Source organism: Heloderma suspectum, chromosome 2 (assembly GCF_057233095.1).
Source record: "Heloderma suspectum isolate Gila_16-S chromosome 2, 16-S_ref, whole genome shotgun sequence".
Lineage (NCBI taxonomy): Eukaryota > Metazoa > Chordata > Lepidosauria > Squamata > Helodermatidae > Heloderma > Heloderma suspectum.
This window is the reverse complement of record NC_139459.1, coordinates 350,113,516-350,132,876: the sequence shown is the minus strand read 5'-3', so window position 1 is coordinate 350,132,876 and position 19,361 is coordinate 350,113,516. Positions and strand designations below refer to the sequence as shown.

Genomic DNA, 19,361 nt, shown 5'->3' with positions numbered 1-19,361 from the left:
CAGGACCAAACAGGGATTCTGTGGATGTATGACCTAAACAGCTACTCAATAATCTGTCAAACAGAGCTAGCAAGGGCAGTCTTAGTTTGTGGTGTTGGGGTCTCCTGTACCACCCACCCAACTATACAATGCCCTGCCAACCTGAGCTGGTAAGGGTGGTCTTATATGCAGTTTAGGGTGGTTTTATATGCAGTACCTAAGGTAATTGTGTTGAGTCACTTCAATATTCATGCAGAAGCTGCCCTGTTGGGACTAGCTGATGGCTATATGGCTGAATCAGACAATATCCCTCTTGTTCTCAATTTTGTATCATTGGATGATGGTGATCTGGGTATGGATGTAAAGAAAGTTGTGTATTTGTCATGGAGAGATCACTACCAGGTTGTGTTTCGAGACTAACAAGAACTGCCCCACTGTGTCTTGAGCCACACAGCCTGAAGGGAAGATTAACCCATATTTTCTTGAACATGAGTAGAAATTTCCAGGCAATTCGGAATTCTTCATACTGGCTGATATGTTTTAAGGCATAAAGCCTGAACAGGCTTTATGAGTCTAGGCTTTATGAGTCTAGAAGAATCACTGCAGACTTGAGGTCCTTATGTGCAGATCCAAGATGTACCACAGATTTCCTAAATTCGTGTTTTTTCCATGTCATTCTAGCTTCATCTTTCCCTGAGAAATTTCCATCTTTACAATGCTTCCATGCCATGGATGGAGCTTATATAGATGAATATGAGGAGCTGACATCTGACTTTTATATCATGAACTGGGTGTTTTTTCCCAACAAGTCCACTGCGGGAGTGAAAATTGGGAGTATAGAGAGACAGGCCTCCTCAGAGATCAAGTTCACCATTAACCAGAATGCCATTGTATGGCCCAAGTGGTTTAACCAGGTAAGAGAAACTGCTTATTTCTTTTGATGCCCTTTAATATCTCTTCCCAGATAATAACACACATTATTGCTAATTTGCTGAAACAATTTAATTTAATTTGCTGAAACAGTTTTTGCAATTTAGCAATAATGCACATTTTAGCAATCTGGCAATTTTGCACAATTTTCCACCATGTTTTATTTATTTTTTGGTTATTTCGGTAATGGGAGCAGTAAGGAAGAAGAAAATGGTTGCCACCCACTGTCAGCAATGCCACTCCTGTTACGACTGTTTTCAGCTGCTCTTGCTGCAGAGCTCTATAGTAGCACTCTGTCAGCCTAAACTGTTATTTAGGTAGCAGTGAGCATCAAAGACAAAACTGTGAACAGGTCCCACTTTGTCATGTCAGAAAGTGGGTTGCTTTGGTTTGGATCACCTAAGAAAATCCAAGTCTTTCTATGGCCCCAACTATTAAAATTGGAATATCAAGGAACAGTCACAACTATATACCTAAGACAGACATACAGACATGTGTGTGTGTGTGTGTGTGTATCTTTGTGAAATAAATAAACTAACTAACAAACAAACAAACGTTTAGGCCTATCACCCCCTACTGCGGGGTATGTCAGATATCAGGCGCATATCAGATATCAGACAGATAGGTACAGGGAGTTCTGTGCAAATAGAGTTTTTAATATGATGGGAAGATAAAAAGTGATACTGCTTACCACCATGGTGGTTTTTTCAGTAATTTCTATGAGAATAGGATATATCATAGAACTGTCCATAGATAAGTAAACTGCAAAATTTCAAATGTTAGGCAAAGGGGTTAGGGAGTTATGAAGAACAAAAAACTGTCTGAAGTGTTTGTTTTTGTTTTCTGCTCAGCTGTCACCTATATCTCTCCAAAAAGCAGAGTGAATTGAAGTAAAAAGGAGAGCCTTTCTATATAGATGTCTTGTTAATTCTTAATCTCACAACTATTTCATTGCCTTTATTAGGCATTTGTTTCCCTTTTGCCAAGATTTGCTTCTCATTCCTTTTGGGAAAGAGTGCCATTTTCTTTTCTTTGTACCCTTGCTATGTACCAATATCTGAATTGCTGATCCATCATTACTGCAGTAAACATTCTGCTCTTCTGCCAATCTGTATTTTCAATTGAATTTCACCATGGTAGTTGTGGCAAATGCCATAATGGGAGAGCTGCAGCAGGGCTCTCTGGAACACCTACCCACCTGGCAGCACCCACCCACCTGGGTGTTCACCTGCCTGGCAGCACCTATAGACAACCTTCTTGGTGTTGGGGAGGGTGTGTGTGTGTGAAATTCAGCACTCTTGTTAGCTCAGCTGCCTGATGCAGGACATTCACCCCACCTTATGGAAAGGATAACCCTCATGTTTTGTTGCTTCTCCATGGTTTCTGTTTTTTGTTTTACCTAGAGAGGGCATAACTTTCAAATAGTTCCATAGAGGGTCCTTCTTATGCCATGCACCCTGACAGTTTTAGCTTAACAGTGCAATCTTATATGTTGGAAGGCCTAAATCCCTCACTGTAGGACAGGATGACAGAGACAGATTCTTTGACTTAGCTGTACTCTAAGGCAAATCAGGTGACACAGATCACACTTCAGTAGTTACGGCATGTAATCTTAGAAGTTATAAATCAGTTAACTTGAGAGCTAATGGCCCATGGCTTAGATTCAGGACCTGTCCAGATGCAAGTACTCTGACAGTCATAGTCAGAGACTTAACTATTAAAACAATATTAGGGGTGCAGAGCACTTAGAGATCCAGGTTCATGATACAAGATTCAAAACTGGGCCATGGATCACAATTCAAGAGGAGTCAGGGCTAAAGCCCCAAGTTTAAAAAAAAAAAAAAAATGGAGATGTTTCCCAAAGCAGGATCTCCTAGGGATGTACGAAAGTGACTTACCTTTCACGGATTATGTTGATGGTGGGGGGGGAGGCGTTCTGTTCCTCCCCCCGGAATCCTCGATGGCCGGCTGTGCTCTGCGGCAGCTCCGCGGAGCAGCCAGCCAGCCAGGCCCAGCCCAGCCCAGAGCCGTCTGCAGCCGGATTTCTGGCTGCAGAGGGCTTGGGAGGGGGAAAGCTTACGCAAATGGCGGTGGCTATGGACGCCGCCATTTGCGTTCCTTCTTTTTGGCCATCTGAATCTACGTAAATATTTATGTAGACTATGACGGCGAAAATAAAGGGGAACACAAATAACGTAGCGGGCGCTATTTGCGTCCCTTTTTGATTCACCGTTTTAGCCTACATAAATATTTACGTAGACTAAGACGGCCAAAAATAAGGAACGCAAATGGCGGCGGCCATAGCCGCTTCCATTTGCGTATGCGTTTTTTTTTTAAACCCAGCCATGATAGGCTACGTAAATCTTTATGTAGCCTATCACGTCTTTTTTTTTTTTTTTAACAAGACTGGAAATGGCGGCGGCGGCAGCCAGTCGGAAGACCAGCCACCGCCGCCACCACTGCCGGAGCTTCCGCCGCCCGGAAGATCCTCCCCAGGTAAGTCTCGTCCCTGGAGGGATCTGCGGAGGGGCGGGGGGGCAGGCTGTTCTGCCACGGAGTTCGGGGGGGCCGAATGCACTGGCATTCGGCCTCACCAAGATCCGTGGTGGAATTCTCTGCCGTCCCTAGGAACTCCATGCTCAGGAGCCCTGAGCTGATTCAGGTTTAGGGTCAAGAATAGCTGCAGGCAGGCAGAATCCCTGCTATTGGGGTAGATCTTTTGACAGGATTGCTACATGGCAGGGGACCAAGTTGAACTAACTGCAGGGATTCAGGAATAAACTAGGCTAATGAGCCCCAGGTGATGGAAACTGTCCCAAATTCAGGATTTCCATGCATAGAAGCATGTTAAACCAAAAGGTTTTTGTTTATTGAATTTATTCCAGAACAAAGCAGAGAGAAGTTAAGAAATGGATGGTTGCTTTTAAAATAAAACAAATGTAAAATTAATTAGCTGAGTAGTCAGTCCATCTTTCTTGAACTGCTTCCTCACAGTTCCAGGAAATAGACATACAGTTGTGAGTTGCAAAAATATGTTTTCTCCAGATGCACACCTGCACGTGGAGCCACACGGAAAGTCAACAAGGTTGCAGGTGTGATTTTTGGCTCTTATAATTATGGAAATCATAGTCATTTATTCTATTTCTCATCAAAGCTCAAGGGATTTTTATTTCCAAATATCACTTTTGAAACCAATGTGAGAAACCTCAGATCAAGCGCAACACCTGGTAACTCCTCATTGACAAGGACTGGTGCATAAAAAGCTCCCGTGCCTCCGAGAGTCTAGGGTGAGACTGAGGGAAGGCAGGGACTGTGCCAGGGTGAGGTTTGCTTTCAGCCCTTCCAGATCTGGGGCCAGGTCAGACTCTGTCCTTATTAGTAAAATCACTGCAGCTGTGATGGGGCTTGGCTTCTAAATAGGTGTTTCTGAGACAAGTCACAGGAGTGCGTGTGTGTGTGTGTGTGTGTGTGTGTGTGTAAGAGAGAGACAGATAGAAAGAGAGAATATAACAGGCATTTCCAGCATGCCGCTGCTGCTGCTTATTCTGCTGGCCCCTGTTCCCTGTGGGATGCTGAAGACAAAATGCCCATTGGATGTGATAAGTGATCGAAATGACCCATTTAATTACTACAGGATGGGAGAGTACCTGATCAGTGGGATCACCTCAACAGCAAATACTGTATTTCAACCATATCTTTTCTTCAAGCGGCCCTCTACCAGTTTTCGCTCGTAAGTGATGATGTGCCCAACTCTGAATTCATACTCTCCAGCTTTTCCTTTGTAGTAGAGGGGATCCAGTAACTCCTTCTTTTCCAGTCACTCTCCCTTGTAAATCTCATCCCAATTTTGTCCAGGGTTTTTGTCGAACCAATTTTTGTCGAACCAATTTTGCTTCGAAGAAAAGATTCTTGGGGAGGATTTGTGATTGCTCAGGCACCATCTAGTAAGTGCGCAGCCTTCCGTTTCAAATGCTCCAGTCCCTGAGGTTCCTTCTGAACTCTTCTGTTGGGGCTGGCATTAGCATCTAACATCCTTGGGCAGTAACTAATAGTAGTGCAGTTAGCACAGTTAGCACAGGGCCTCTGGGCAAAAGTCCAGGGCCTTGCATTCTAGGGCCCCCCAAATGACTACCCAGAGATCAGCAGGTGATGGGAACACTGATGACAAGGCCAACAAGGCTCACAAGGGCTGGCACTGTTCACTGCAGCATCCTCCCTTTCACAATCATTTAAGAAGTATTTTATACTCAAGGGGCTGTAGTCAGTTGGGCATGTACATGGTTAGAGATGCTCATTTCATTATTTTTATGTAAAACAACAATGACAACAAAAAGGTGGTTATTTCCAGCTAAATGTATTTAGAGCAGCCCAGGCACGCTCCATTTTATTCCTGTAGTCATGATGGCGCTATGATTTGAGTTTAAAATATGGCACATGCTGAGAACATTTCTTTATTTTTAAATTGCTGCTAGGTTTTATTCTGGTTGTACCATTATATTGTGGTTATAAGCCATGTTTTACATTATTTTATGCTGTGCTTTGTGGTTTTAATTTTTGTGAATCACCCAGTGAGCTTTGGCTGTTGGCTGGTATAGATATAAATCCATACATACATACATACATAAAATCCATTTGGAATGTGTGGGTTGGTCTAACATTTCAGAAATGTAGAAGCATTTGTAATGCATGGAATTGTGATGATGGTGGTGGTCATGGATGGGGAGAGGAGAAATCTAGGTTGTGTGTAGGGATGTATGGAGTTTGTAAAATTCATTCTGTCAGTGTCTCGTGGACTGTCAGGTGCCTCTCATTCTGTTGTTTGCACATTGACATAATTGGATTTTCCCTCATTTTGTGAGTTTGTGAAAATTCACATTTGCACAAATTTGCACTTGCAAAAATGTTCAAATCCCCCCCAAAATGTGCACATTTTCAGCTGATATTTTAATGTATTTTTTCTACAATTAATTTCATGTAAAATTCCAGAAAGTAAAAAACAGAACAAAAACAGTTTGCAAGTTCGCAGAATCTGTGTGACTCAGGAAAAGCTGGTCCACTGCGGAATCCATGGGTCAGATTAATAGAAATCCAAACTCATTTCATTCTGTTGTGGATTTCTCAACAACATCCCTAGTTGTGTGCTTCACAACAAAAGTAATACAGCAGGCCATCTAAAAATTACCTATCTGCAACACTGGCTGCTAGAGGCCCATGGTCCCGGCCCCTCCTTTTTTCTGGGCCAGCATTCAAAGCAGTGCCAAATGCCTGGATCTAGCCACCATTTCTATCTTGTCCTTGCACAAAAACAGCCCAGGGCGCTTTACTGAATAATCAACATAAAAGAGACTTTTAGAACTAATAGGTATTACACAATCCTAAAATATGTACTTACTTAATATTACATTTACATCCCACCTGTTATCTTCTTGCAAGCATCTCAAGGTGACTCACATCACCTTTATGGCCAAGTGGAGACTACAACCTGGGTCTCCAGTGTCCCAGTCCAACACTCTAACCACTAAACCACACTGTACATTTTAATAAAAAGCATTCAGTTAATAAGAAACATGTCCCACTTTTGTCTTTTCTAGGGATGGCAGAGAATTCCGCCACGGATTTCGGTGAGGCTGAATGCCAGTGCATTCAGACCCCCGAACTAAAATAGTGGGAGAGGGACCTTGTACACCACTTTGAGTTCCCATGCAATCTAATAAATAAATGCCGTAGGGCAGAGTGTGATCCAGGAATTATCTTCCAGTTGCAATGTGTCTGGGGTAGGGATTAGGGATGTACAAAAGGGACTTACCTTGTCCCGCAGCTTTTTTCGCGGTGGGGGGGAGGCACTTCGCTTCTCCACCTGAAGTTCATGCCAGGGGGGGTGTCTTCCCGCCTCACCCGGCCGAAATTCAGGCCGGGGAGAAGCGCCCCGTCTCCCCGGCTGCAAACTTCAAAAGAAAAGTAAAAAAAAAAAAAAAGCCCCGTGATAGGCTACGTAATGATTTACATAGCCTATCACGGCTAGATCTGCAAAGCGTTGCCCTTATTTTCGCCATAGTCTACGTAAATCTTTACGTAGACTACAGGGACCAAATAAGGAACGCGAATGGCAGCTCTCTATGGGGGCTGCCATTTGCGTACGTGCCTTTTTAAAAAAAAAAAAAAGTCACCTGTGATAGGCTATGTGACGATTAATGTAGCCTATCACGGCTGACTTTGCAGATCTAGCCGTGATAGGCTATGTAAATCGTTACGTAGCCTATCACGGGGCTTTTTTTTTTTTTACTTTTCTTTTGAAGTTCGCGCCCGGGGAGACGGGGCGCTTCTCCCCGGCCTGAATTTCGGCTGGGCGAGGCGGGAAGACACCCCCCCCATGGGGAGCTCCCTATGGGGGCCGCCATTAGCGTACGTGCATTTTTTTTTAAAGTCACCCGTGATAGGCTACGTGACGATTAACGTAGCCTATCACGGCTGACTTTGCAAATCTAGCCGTGATAGGCTACGTTAATCGTTACGTAGCCTATCACAGGGGCGTTGGTTTTTTTTTTACTTTTCTTGTAATGGCGGCGTTGGCAGCCGGTCAAAAGACTGGCTGCCGCCCCCGCCCCTGACGAAGACCTGCTGAACCGCCGCCAGGACCCGCCGCCGGGAGCGACATTCATGAAAGGTAAGTCCCATCCCGGGGGGGGGGGCGGGGGGCGGGGGGGCAGATAATTTCTCCCTGAACCTTTGGAGGACTGAATGCGTTGGCACTCGGCCCCCCGAAGTTTTGGGGAGAAATTCTCCCCCATCCCTATATAGGAATGTACGAAAGTCACTTACCTTTTCGCAGGGGTGATTCACGGAGGGGGGGAGCACCTCCCCCCAAAATCCTAACTCGACCGGCTCCGCTCCACGGCAACTCCGCGGAGCTGCCAGCTGGGTGCATTCGCAGGCGTCTGGAGCCTGCAGATGCAAATGGCGGCAGCTACGGCAGCCGCCATTTGCGTTCATGTTTTTGGAGAGCCAGCGTGGTGTAATGGCAAGAGTGTTGGACTAGGAGCCGGGAGATCCGGGTTCTAGTCCCCACTCGGCCATGGAAGCTCACTGGGTGACTTTGGGCCAGTCGCAGACTCTCACCCCAACCCACCTCACAGGGTTGTTGTTGTGAGGATGAAATGGAGAGGAGGAGGATAATGTAAGCCGCCTTGGATTCCTTGCGAGAGGGAAAAAAGGCGGGGTATAAATGCAATAAATAAATAAATAAATAAATAAATAAATAAATAAATACATGTTTTTGGCCATGATAGGCTACATAAATATTTACGTAGCCTATCATGGCGAAAGACAGGGGCACAAATGGCAGCCGCTATGCCATTTGCGCCCCTGTTTTTTTACCGTGATAGGCTACATCAATATTTATGTAGTCTATCACGGCAAAAAAAGAGGAACGCAAATGGTGGTGGCTACGGCGGCCGCCATTTGCGTTCCCTTTTTTTTGCCATTATAGGCTGCATAAATACTTACTATGTAAATACTATCATGCAAATGGCATCCCTGCTTTAGCTGTGATAGGCGACGTAAGTATTTACCTAGCCTATCATGGCCTAAATGGGGAAGCGAATGTAAGTGCTCTGCACGAATGGCACCAGGTAATGCAGCACGAACAGCACCAGGTAAGTGCTCTGTTTCGCGCACCTTCCATGGAGTGGTGGGGCGGGGGGCTTCGTTCTACCACAGATTTTGGGGGGCCAAATGCACTGGCATTCAGCTTCACTGAGATCGGTGGCAGAATTCTCTGACATCCCTAGTAGGGAAGTGCGAATCAGTAAAACGTGAGCTCACCAACATTCTCCGAATTCCATCTCAAAGCTTTTTCCAACTAGAGTCCCTATCAGTTTGCAAAGTTTTTGTTTTTTTTTTCTTTTCACATGAAAATCCATGTGCATTTCCATGCATATTTTTTTCTAAATGGATGCATCAATGCTGTTCAACTCTGAAATGTATGCTTTCTTCTCCCATTGATGAAAGCGTGCGTGTGTGCATTTTTCAAATGTATGCATCCTGTCGAGCACATTTTGTTTGGTCCATGAATCACATTGCAAGCTCAAAAATGTACAACTGCTGATTGTGTCCAAGTCTGTGTTTGATCCAGTGTGTTTAGGATCACAGCCCTGGTTCTTTGAAGCTTCTGCACAGCCTTCTCCAGCACCAGAGTGCACATTTGGCTTGGGTTTGCTGTGAAGAGGCAAAGGACTATGCATCTTGCTGCAAGGAGAACTCTCCTCTACACAACAAATAGTGTTGGGATCATCTTTGGTCCTTTATGCTCTAGATCAAAGGTGGGAGAAGGGCCAAACTAAACATGACATGTATGTGCATTATATTGTACCTAACATCCACATTAAAATAAATACAAATATATGCCAAGGGGTCCAGTTTGGCTTAGGACTGCTGTGCTGGAGGTTTCATGCTTTCCCTCCCTGCTATGGTCTGTACAAATTCACTCCCCTTACCCTGCTATTTGAATTGGGGAAAAAACTCCCATCAATTCAATGGGAGTGTAGTTGTAAGAGTAATGCCCAGAGATTTATATTTTATTATATGATATGGAAATTTGATATCTTTTCACTGAACAGAGGGATGCAAATCTGATGGCATCTATTTCTGTTCCAGTATAGAAGGTATGAGCTACTGGTACATCCTGCCCTTCTTGTTTGCCATTCATGAGATCAACCGGAATCCGAGGCTCTTGCCCAATGTCACCCTGGGCTACAACATCTATGAGAACTACTATAATGCAAGAATGACTTACGAGGCCATGGTAGACATGATGTCTGTTGGGCAGCAGCACATTCCAAACTATAGCTGTGGAAGACAGAAAAACCTGTTGGCGGTTCTCCAAGGGGCTGACTCCGAACTCTCTAAACAGACTTCAACTGTGCTGGAAATCTACAAAATTCCACAGGTATGAACGGTGGTGGGGGATGCAGGCTGCATCTACTTCCACTTTTCAGTTTCTCCAGAGAAGTCCAGGAGGTAGAATGGGCTGGGCATCAACAAGTAAGGCTGGAGACAGGCAGCACTCATCAAAAGAGCTGAATATGATTTGAGAGAGGTTTTACTTCCCCTACTACACACTCCCATTTCTTTTGTCCCACCGTCACTTTGGCACACGGGAATTCTGTAATTTTTGAAACAGTTCAAAGCCTTAGTAAGTTTTCAGGTTTTGATATTGGGTTGTATCCAGACTAAGGGTGCTTCCAGACAGAGGGCTCCGAGTACTAACACTCCCAAGCCATTGTGCAGCTATTCTGTCTCTTTTTCCCTATAATGTCCCCCCCCCCCATTAAGAAAAAAAATACAGAAGAAGCAATAGGGAAACATGGGGGAGTTACAAAGTGAAAACATTGTTGTCTGTACATACTGTATAAATCCTTGTCTGGAAGCATCCAAAGTCAATCACATACCATACCATAGGGATCAATGGGACTTAAGTCACAACTAACATTTCATATTGATTACAGTGGCCCTTAAGGTTGACTAACTTAGACTGGATCTAATGTTGTGCCTTACTGTAAACCACCTTGGAAGCTGTAAAACTCTAGGGTGGGATATAAATATTTTAAATATGTAGATAAAAACAAACTTGGAATGAGTGCACACACCATGACCAGAGGTACAAATTGCATCCCCCCTGTCTTTCTGGAATATAATAATTAAATTGCAATTAAATTACCTTGGATCCACTTTCCTTTTGCCTTGTGGCACCTGAAAAACTCAGAGATTTGTCAAGGAGATGCGCCTTTCATTGGTTTGGTGAAGATCTGAGAATCAGATCAAAATATATTAAGGTTTTACTGCCCCATGAAATCCTATGCCTGCAACTATTGGCAAAATGATGTTAGGCATGGTCAATTTAACTGTGAAGGTAGAATGCTGCCAGTATTCCAAGGTTTCCAGAGGAATTCTATTATAGAGGACTTCTATGTGCAATGTCTAATCCTTTAGTTATGGAATGTGAAGTCTCAAGGTGAGACTACATGTTATTATGTAAACTGGGACCGAGCTTGGGATGGATAGGGAGTCTTTAATCCTTTGTCACACCCACTGTGGTCCCAATCTGGATCAGCCCCTGCCCCCATGTCTCCAATATAAACGGCTAAAAAGGCATCCAGTTGTAACATAAACTGCAGGCATAGGGCAAACGGTTAAGCCCACTACCCATTCCTCTATGTTCTTTACCCATATGAGAACCCATGAGCTTACTTTTGAGTTAAAACAAAACAAAACAAACCCTACCTACATCTTAAAAGCAACATGAAGTTTGACCCTGAGAGGGTTGGGGATGGAATGTACCAGTGGCTGGAGCAAAAGGATCAGGGCTTCGCACCACCTTTCGGCTTTCTGAAAGCAGAAATGCAGCACAACGGCCCTGATCCTATCTCTTACTTTCTGTGTGATGGGAAAAGGACATGCAAGGATCATGTCTCACACCAAGGATATATTCACATCTTACACTGATGCTACACCCTATGTGCACCCATTGAGATGAGATGGCTGTGAGAATCTATCCCTATTCACTCATTCTCATTGAATGTGACCTCTACACATGAGGAAGGGAAGCAGGGATGAGCTTGCTTGCTCCACCCCTTCCCTTGCCATTCTTATCATTTTCTACATGTGGAGGATGACTGCCTACAGAGGACAGCCTCTTCTATCCAAGGAAGTTCTCCCCAACATTTTAGAATCCTGATTCTTGAAATGAAATCATGATTACCCTTGGTTAAGTGCTTATAAACCTATTTATCATTTAGGTAAACTTTCAAGAGAGCAGATTCAAATACATTGGAGAGAAGTTAGGATTGCCAACACTGTAATAATAAACTTCCTTTTCAAAAATCAGGGAAATTCAATGATAAATAAACCCATGCCAGTTTAAGACCAGAGTTAAGGCTATCTCAGGTTGGCTCAAGCACCTCAAAGCCAATGGAGTTAAAGGAGTACTCCTGAGGAAACTTAGCAGTCATGGAATAAGAGGAGAGGTCCTCTTCTGGATCAGTAACTGGTTAAAGAACAGAAAGCAGAGAGTAGGAATAAATGGTATATTCTCCCAATGGAGGGAAGTTAATAGTGGGGTCCCACAGGGATCTGTATGAGGACCAATGCTTTTCAACCAGTTCATAAATGATCTAGAAGTAGGAGTGAGTAGCGAAGTGGCCAAGTTTGCATATGACACCAAATTATTTAGGGTGGTTAAAACAAAAAGGGATTGTGACGACCTCCAAAAGGATCTCTCCAAACTGGGAGAATGGGCATCTAAATGGCAAATGCAGTTCAATGTAAGCAAGCAAGTTGGGGCAAAAAATCCCAACTTCAAATATAGCCTGATGGGATCTGAGCTAGCAGTGATTGACCAGTAAAGAGATCTCGGGGTTCTGGTGGACAGCTCAATGAAGATGTCAACCCAGTGTGGGGCTACTGTAAAAAAGGCAAACTCCATCTTAGGTGTAATTAGAAAAGGGATTGAGAATAAAATTGCCAACATCATACTGCCCCTATACAAATCTATGGTGTGACCACACTTGGAATACTGTGTACAGTTCTGGTCACCGCACCTAAAAAGAAGTTATCGTAGAGATAGAAAAAGTGCAGAAAAGGGCAACTTAAATGATAGGGCTGGAGCATCTCCCCTATGAGAGAAGGTTACAACGGCTGGGATTGTAGCTTGGAAAAAAGGAGGGTAAAGGGAGACATGATAAAGGTCTGCAAAATTATGTATGGCGTGGAGAATGTGGATAGGGAGACAGTTTTCTCCCTCTCTCAAAATACTAGAACCTGGGGTCATCCTATGAAGCTGATTGATGGAAGATTCAGGACAGATAAAAGAAAGGACTTCTTCACACAGTGCATAGTTAAACTATGGAATTCTCTACCACAGGATGTAGTGATGGCCACCAATTTGGATGGATTGGATGATGATGGATCCAAACAGAGAAGGCTTTGGTCAATGAAGATGACATATTCTTAGCAAAAGCTCCCCACCTCTGCATCAGCTCAAAAGGGAAGGTGTGACTATACACCCCTTCCAGATCCCCCAACAGACAAAGGCCTTTAGTCTTTTCAGCAAGGCTTCTGCCTAAACAGAGCAGCACTGCTCAGCTCTCTAGCAGTGACGCTCCAACCTGGGCAACTTCTCTACAAATCCCGCTCTACCTCTGTCAGGTTCTCACAGACATCTTCCAGCCTCCCTGCCCACCAAGGCTAGATCAGCAGTTTTCAATGGGTCTACTTGGAAAAATAAATCTAAGCTATTTCAAACACATTAGAAACAACAAAACCATCTCTTCTGCAAGCAGAAAAGGATGTCATTCTTAAAGCTGTTCACATGGCTTTCACACTATAATCGGCTATGATTCCCTCCCCTTTGCAAAAGTAAACTTACAGTTACAGGACAGTCTTGAACTGCAGGGCTCTTAACAGCAAGGGAGCAATAATTGTACTTCGAAATGCCTCTCAGACAAGGACTAAGGAAACTGAGGCTTGAGTGAGGGGAAAACTTCTTGGGGCTATCAATCACTAGACAGGCTAGCCCAGGATTCACAGCATGACCACCACCCCTTCTTCTCCCTCACTTGGCACACAAACCTGAAGCAGAGTGTCGAAACTCAGGACACCACAGGGAGATGGGGGTCGTTTTGTACTTGCATTCTGTAAGCAGCCATCAATCTTCTTGGGGAGGCAGCGGGTGGGTGATTTGCAGGGCTTGAAAGTAGAGCTTCACAGTTTGTATTGTAAATCCTGGGTTCAAAACAAGACCCGATGAAGTAAAGGGCAACCAAATCTTTGCTTTGTCAGGGACAACACATGACTCAGGTCAATCTTTTTCCGCTGGGGTCTCAAACAGGAAAACAGTCTTAGTTTGCAGTTGTAACATAATTTACAGCATCAGCTAGCTGCTATGCAGGTCTTGCTATTTTAGGGGCAGGTACTATGATATCTTATTTTTCTTAATCAGGTTGGGTCTCCCAGCTTACAAGGTTTGTTGCAGCTTGCAGGAGCGTGGAAGTAGCAATTTTGGCTTGGCTAGGAACACGCTGTCCAGTTTCTTGATCTCTTCAGTGCACACGCTCAGGCAGTCTGACACTGGACACTCAAATCAGTGAGATTCCTTTATTGCAGGGAATCCCATGGCAAAAGCTTAATGGTTACACTCTTCAGAAATCATATAGCTGATGGTCAGTAGCTATAGGCTCTATGTTCTTCTAGAACAGTCCAAAGCTAAACACTATTACCGTGACTGAGATCCTCAACATTTTTTCCCCACTTCATTTCGCTCTGGGACCATCCTCTGGTGTGCTTTTCACTCTACAAGGGGTAGAGTGCTCTACACAAGCCTGTGATCTGGGTACTGATTCTTCACCTTTACTCTGTGTCTCATCTTCTGGGTCTTCATCTTCAGTTTCCACTTCTTAGGGATTTCATTCCAATCAGGCAAGGTGATGATATTGCTCACTTCAGAATGCTTTGGGCAATTCTTCTGAGCTCGGTGCATCAGCCTAATGACTACTTCTTCAGCCTTATGCTCCCACATCTCGTTGGAGGCCAGGCTGCCTTGCAACATTTCTCTAGTTAACAGCTTCAGATCTTGCTCTTTCCTGAGCTCGTCCTTGAGCTTTTCTGCTTTCTCTCTCCATTCTGACTCCTTCTACCCAACAGTTTGCAATGCTGTCGGCAAAAACCACACCAGAGTTCTAGCACTCTGTGCCTCCTTAGCTGACCACTTTCCCAGATGCAGAAATTCCAACGCAGTTTCCAGAGCCACTGGTGTGCATTCCTTCTTGACCTCTGGGCATGCTCCCAGTCCACTCAGGACTGCCAATTGCTTTGTGACCGGACCCCACAGCTCCAACCGCAGACAGCCCAGGGGTCGGTTTTGTACACCAACTACTGCATCCTCCTTCCCTTTGAATCTAAACATATCAGTTCTCTTGGCACCCTGCTCGCTGCACCAATTGTATGCCCTGGCCGTGGGCTGCTAAGGTTTGGAGGTGCTGAGATAGTGAGAAGCCACATCCAGGTTTGCTTACAAGGAGACCTTATTGAGTACTTACAGCACACAGGAGTACCCAATGGTTGGATCAGACAGCTTCTCTGAACCAAGGAGTAAAATGAGTTTTATACCATACATGTTAGCAGTGAGGCAGCATGACAGAAGCCAGCGTTAATTAGGATTCATCTGCAACTTTCCCAGCATAGACTAACAGTACTTGTTCAGAGGGAAAACAATCAGGACTTTCCCAGCACAGCCACCTGTAAACATAGCCTACACAGAGCTTCACTTCTCAGGCACATCCTAGGCCCTGATAAGATAAGTAGTAGCTTGTTAGCATGGAATGTGCTGAGGTGGCCATATCAACCTTTGACTCATCTCACAAGCTCAGAGGCCCACTAGCAAGGAAATTGCACTTAATAATGAACCAAAGCAACACATTATGGATCTCTAGGCCCCTCTAAAACTACAGGTGACTTGGTTACAGGTCTGAGGCCATTACAGGTGGTTAAAACAAAAAAGGATTGTGAAGAGCTCCAAAAGCATCTCTCCATACTGGGAAAATAATCATCTGAATGGCAAATGTAGTTCACTGTAAGCAAGTGTAAAGTGATCTATATTGGGGCAAAAAAAACCCAACCAAGTATAGCCTGATAGGATCTGAGCTAGCGGTGTCCAACCAGGAAAGAGATCTTGGTAGACAGCTCAATGAAAATGTCATCCCAGTGTGCGTCTGCTGTAAAAAAGGCAAACTCCATGTTAGGCATAATTAGAAAAGGAACTGAGGATGAAAATGCCAACATCATATTGCCCCTATACAAATCTATGGTGTGAGCACACTTGGAATACTGTGTACAGTTCTGGTCACCACACCTAATAAAAGATATTGCAGAGCTGGAAAAAGTGCAGAAAAGGGCAACTAAAATTATCAAGGGTCTGGAGCATCTCCCCTGTGAGAGAAGGTTACAACAGCTGGGATTGTTTAGCTTGGAAAAAAGGAGGGTAAGGGAAGAAAAGCCACTGCAAGTCAGTGTCAGATCTCAGAAGCGAAGCAGGGTCAGGTATGGTTAGTACTTGGATGGGAGACCGCCTGGGAATCCAAGGTGCTGTAGGCTTCCTGCACTGAGCAGGGGGTTGTACTTGATGGTTTTGTAGGCCCCTTCCAACCCTACTATTCTGTGATTCTATGACTCTGTCATTGTTGTTGTTTATTCATTGAGTCACTTCCAAGTCTCCCTGACTTCATGGACCAGCCCACGCTAGTGCTTCCTGTCAGCCGTCGCCACCCCCAGCTCCCCTATAGTCGAGTTTGTCACTTCCAGAATATCATGCATCCATCTTGCCCTTGGTCAGCCCCTCTTCCTTTTGCCTTCCACTTTCCCTAGCATCAGCATCTTCTCCAAGGTATCCTGTCCTCTCATTATGTGGCCAAAGTACTTCAGTTTTGCCTTTCATATCCTTTCCTCAAGTGAGCAGTCTGGCTTTATTTCCTGGAATATGGACTAGTTTGATCTTTTTGCAGTCCAAAGCACTCTCAGAATTTTCCTCCAGCCCCACATTTCAAAAACATCTATCTTCCTTCACTCAGCCTTCCTTATGGTCCAGCTCTCGCAGCCATAGGGGAAGACCATTGCTTTACCTATGCGGACCTTTGTTGTCAGTGTGATGTCTCTGCTCTTCACTATTTTATCAAGATTTGTCATTGCTCTCCTCCCAAGAAGTAAACGTCTTCTGATTTCCTGGCTGCAGTCAGCATCCATAGTAATCTTTGTGCCTAGAAAGACAAAGTCTGTCACTGCCTCCACGTTTTCTCCCTCTATTTGCCAGTTATCAACCAAGCTGGTTGCCATAATCTTGGTTTTTTTGAGGTTTAACTGCAACCCAGCTTTTGCACTTCCTTCTTTTCAGAAGTGCTTTCAGCCATCAAAGTGGTATCATCTGCATATCTGAGATTGTTAATGTTTCTTCCAGTGATTTTAACTCCAGCCTTGGATTCATCAAGCCCAGCATGTTGCATGATGTGTTCTGCATACAGGTTGAATAGGTAGGGTGAGAGTATGCAACCCTGCCGTACTCCTTTCCCAATCTTAAACCAGTCTGTTGTTACATGGTCTGTTCTTACCATTGCTACTTGATCGTTATACAGATTCCTCAGGAGGCAGACAAGATGACTTGGTATCCCCATCCCACCAAGAACTTGCCACAGTTTGTTGTGATCCACAAAGTCAAAGGCTTTAGAATAGTCAATAAAACAGAATAGATGTCTTTCTGAAACTCCCTGGCTTTCTCCATTATCCAGCGGATATTGGCAATTTGGTCTCTAGTTCTTCTGCCTTTTCTAAACCCAGCATGTACATCTGACAATTCTTGTTCCATGAATTGCTGGAGTCTACTTTGCAAGAACTTGAGCATTACCTTGCTGGCATGTGAAATAAGTGCCACTGTTGGATAGTTGGAACATTCTTTGGTGCTTCCCTTTTTTGGTATGGGGATATAAGTTGATTTTTTCCAATCTGATGGCCATTCTTGTGTTTTCGAAATTTGCTGGCATATGACATGCGTCACCTTGACAGTATCATCTTGCAAGGTTTTAAACAGTTCAGCTGCGATACCATCGTCTCCTGCTGCCTTGTTATTAGCAGTACTTCTTAAGGCCCATTCAACCTCATTCTTCAGGATGTCTGACTCTAACTCACTCAAACCTATCCCTGATATTATTATCCTTCCTATACAGATCTTCCATATATTCTTGCCACCTTTTCTTGATCTCTTCTGCTTCTGTTAGGTCCTTGCCATATTTGTTTTTGATCAGACCCATTTTTGCCTGGAATTTACCTCTGATGTTTCTAATTTTCTGGAAGAGGTCTCTTGTCCTTCCTATTCTGTTATCTTCTTCCGCTTACGCGCATTGCTTGTTTAAAAATAATTCCTCATCTCTTCTGGCTAACCTCTGGAAGTTTGCATTTCATTGGGCATATCTGATATCTCCCCCTATCACTGTTGCCTTTTGCTTCCCTTCTTTCTTGGGCTGCTTCCAGTGTCTCAGCAGACAGCCATCATGCCTTCGTGGTTTTCTTTTTCTTCAGGACATTTCTTGTTGCCGCCTCCTGAACAATGTTGTGAACTTCTGTCCATAGTTCTCCCAGGACCCTATCTACTAGATCTAGTCCCTTAAATTTGTTCTTCACCTCCACTGCATATTCATGAGGAATATTAGTGAGCTCATATCTAACGGATCTGTGGGTCTTCCCTATTCTCTTTAGTCTGATTCTAAATTGTGCAATAAGAAGTTCATGATCTGAACTACAATCAGTTCTGGGTCTTGTTTTTACCAACTGTATAGATGTCCACCACCTTTTGGTATGACTACAAAGTATGTAGTCAATCTGATTTCAATGTTGACCACCTGGTGAAGTCCATGTATAAAGTTGTCTCTTAGGTTGTTGGAAGAGAGTGTTTGTTATGCACAGTGAGTTGTCTTGGCAACATTCTATCAGCCTATGTCCTGCTTCATTTTGTTCTCCCAGACCATGCTTGCCTGTAATTCCAGGTGTCATTTGACTACCCACCTTAGCATTCCAATCCCCTGTGATGAAACTAACATCTCTTTTTGGCATATTATCCAGTAGGTGCTACAGATCCTCATAGAACTGATCTACTTCTGCTTCTTCAGCATCTGTGGTTGGGGCGTATATTTGGATCACTATGATATTAAATGGCTTACCCTGAATTCGAATTGAGATCATTCTATCATTTTTTGGATTGTATCCAAGCACTGCTTTAGCCACTTTATGATTAATTATGAGCGCTACTCCATTTCTTCTGTGTTACTCTTGTCCACAGTAGTAGATCTGGTGGTCATCTGATGTGACGTGGCCCATTCCAGTCCATTTCAGTTCACTGACACCCAAAATGTCTATATTTAATCTTGACATCTCCCCAATAACCACATCCAATTTGCCCTGGCTCATAGATCTTACATTCCAGTTTCCTATGGTGTGTTGATCTTTAGAACTTCAGATTCATCGTTCACCACCAGCACTGTCAGCCACTAGCCATCCTTTTGGCTTTGAGCTAGCTGCGTCATCACATCTGGGGCTAGTTGAACTTATCTTCTGTTCCTCCCCAGTAGCATTTTGACCATCTTCCAACCTGGGAGTCCCATCCTTCGATGGTATACCATCACATCTCTGGTTGTACTGATCCATTTAGTTTTCACGGCAAAAATACTGGGTTGGGTTGCCGTTACCTTCCCCAGGGATCGTATTTAGTGTGACCTCTCTGCCATGACCTTCCCATCTTGGGTGTCCCTTCCCAGTTTAGCTCATTGAGGTGCTCCAGCACCATGACAAGGTAACAATCTCCTTTGCTGGAGAACTCTGTGATAGAGGTCTACAAAATTATGCATGGTGTGGAGAATGTG

General features: G+C 44.1%; 1 protein-coding gene across 1 annotated transcript in view; it reads left to right on the top strand.

Annotated features, from left to right (window-relative positions):
* The first annotated feature begins 4,433 nt into the window (after positions 1 to 4,433).
* The window catches only part of LOC146355482 (vomeronasal type-2 receptor 26-like), a 33,999-nt gene continuing 19,071 nt past the window's right edge, over positions 4,434 to 19,361 (top strand). The window contains exons 1-2 of the mRNA XM_084829899.1: positions 4,434 to 4,639; positions 9,562 to 9,853. Of these exons, the coding sequence (XP_084686025.1) occupies positions 4,434 to 4,639; positions 9,562 to 9,853 (498 nt within the window). The remainder of the gene's footprint in view (positions 4,640 to 9,561; positions 9,854 to 19,361) is intronic.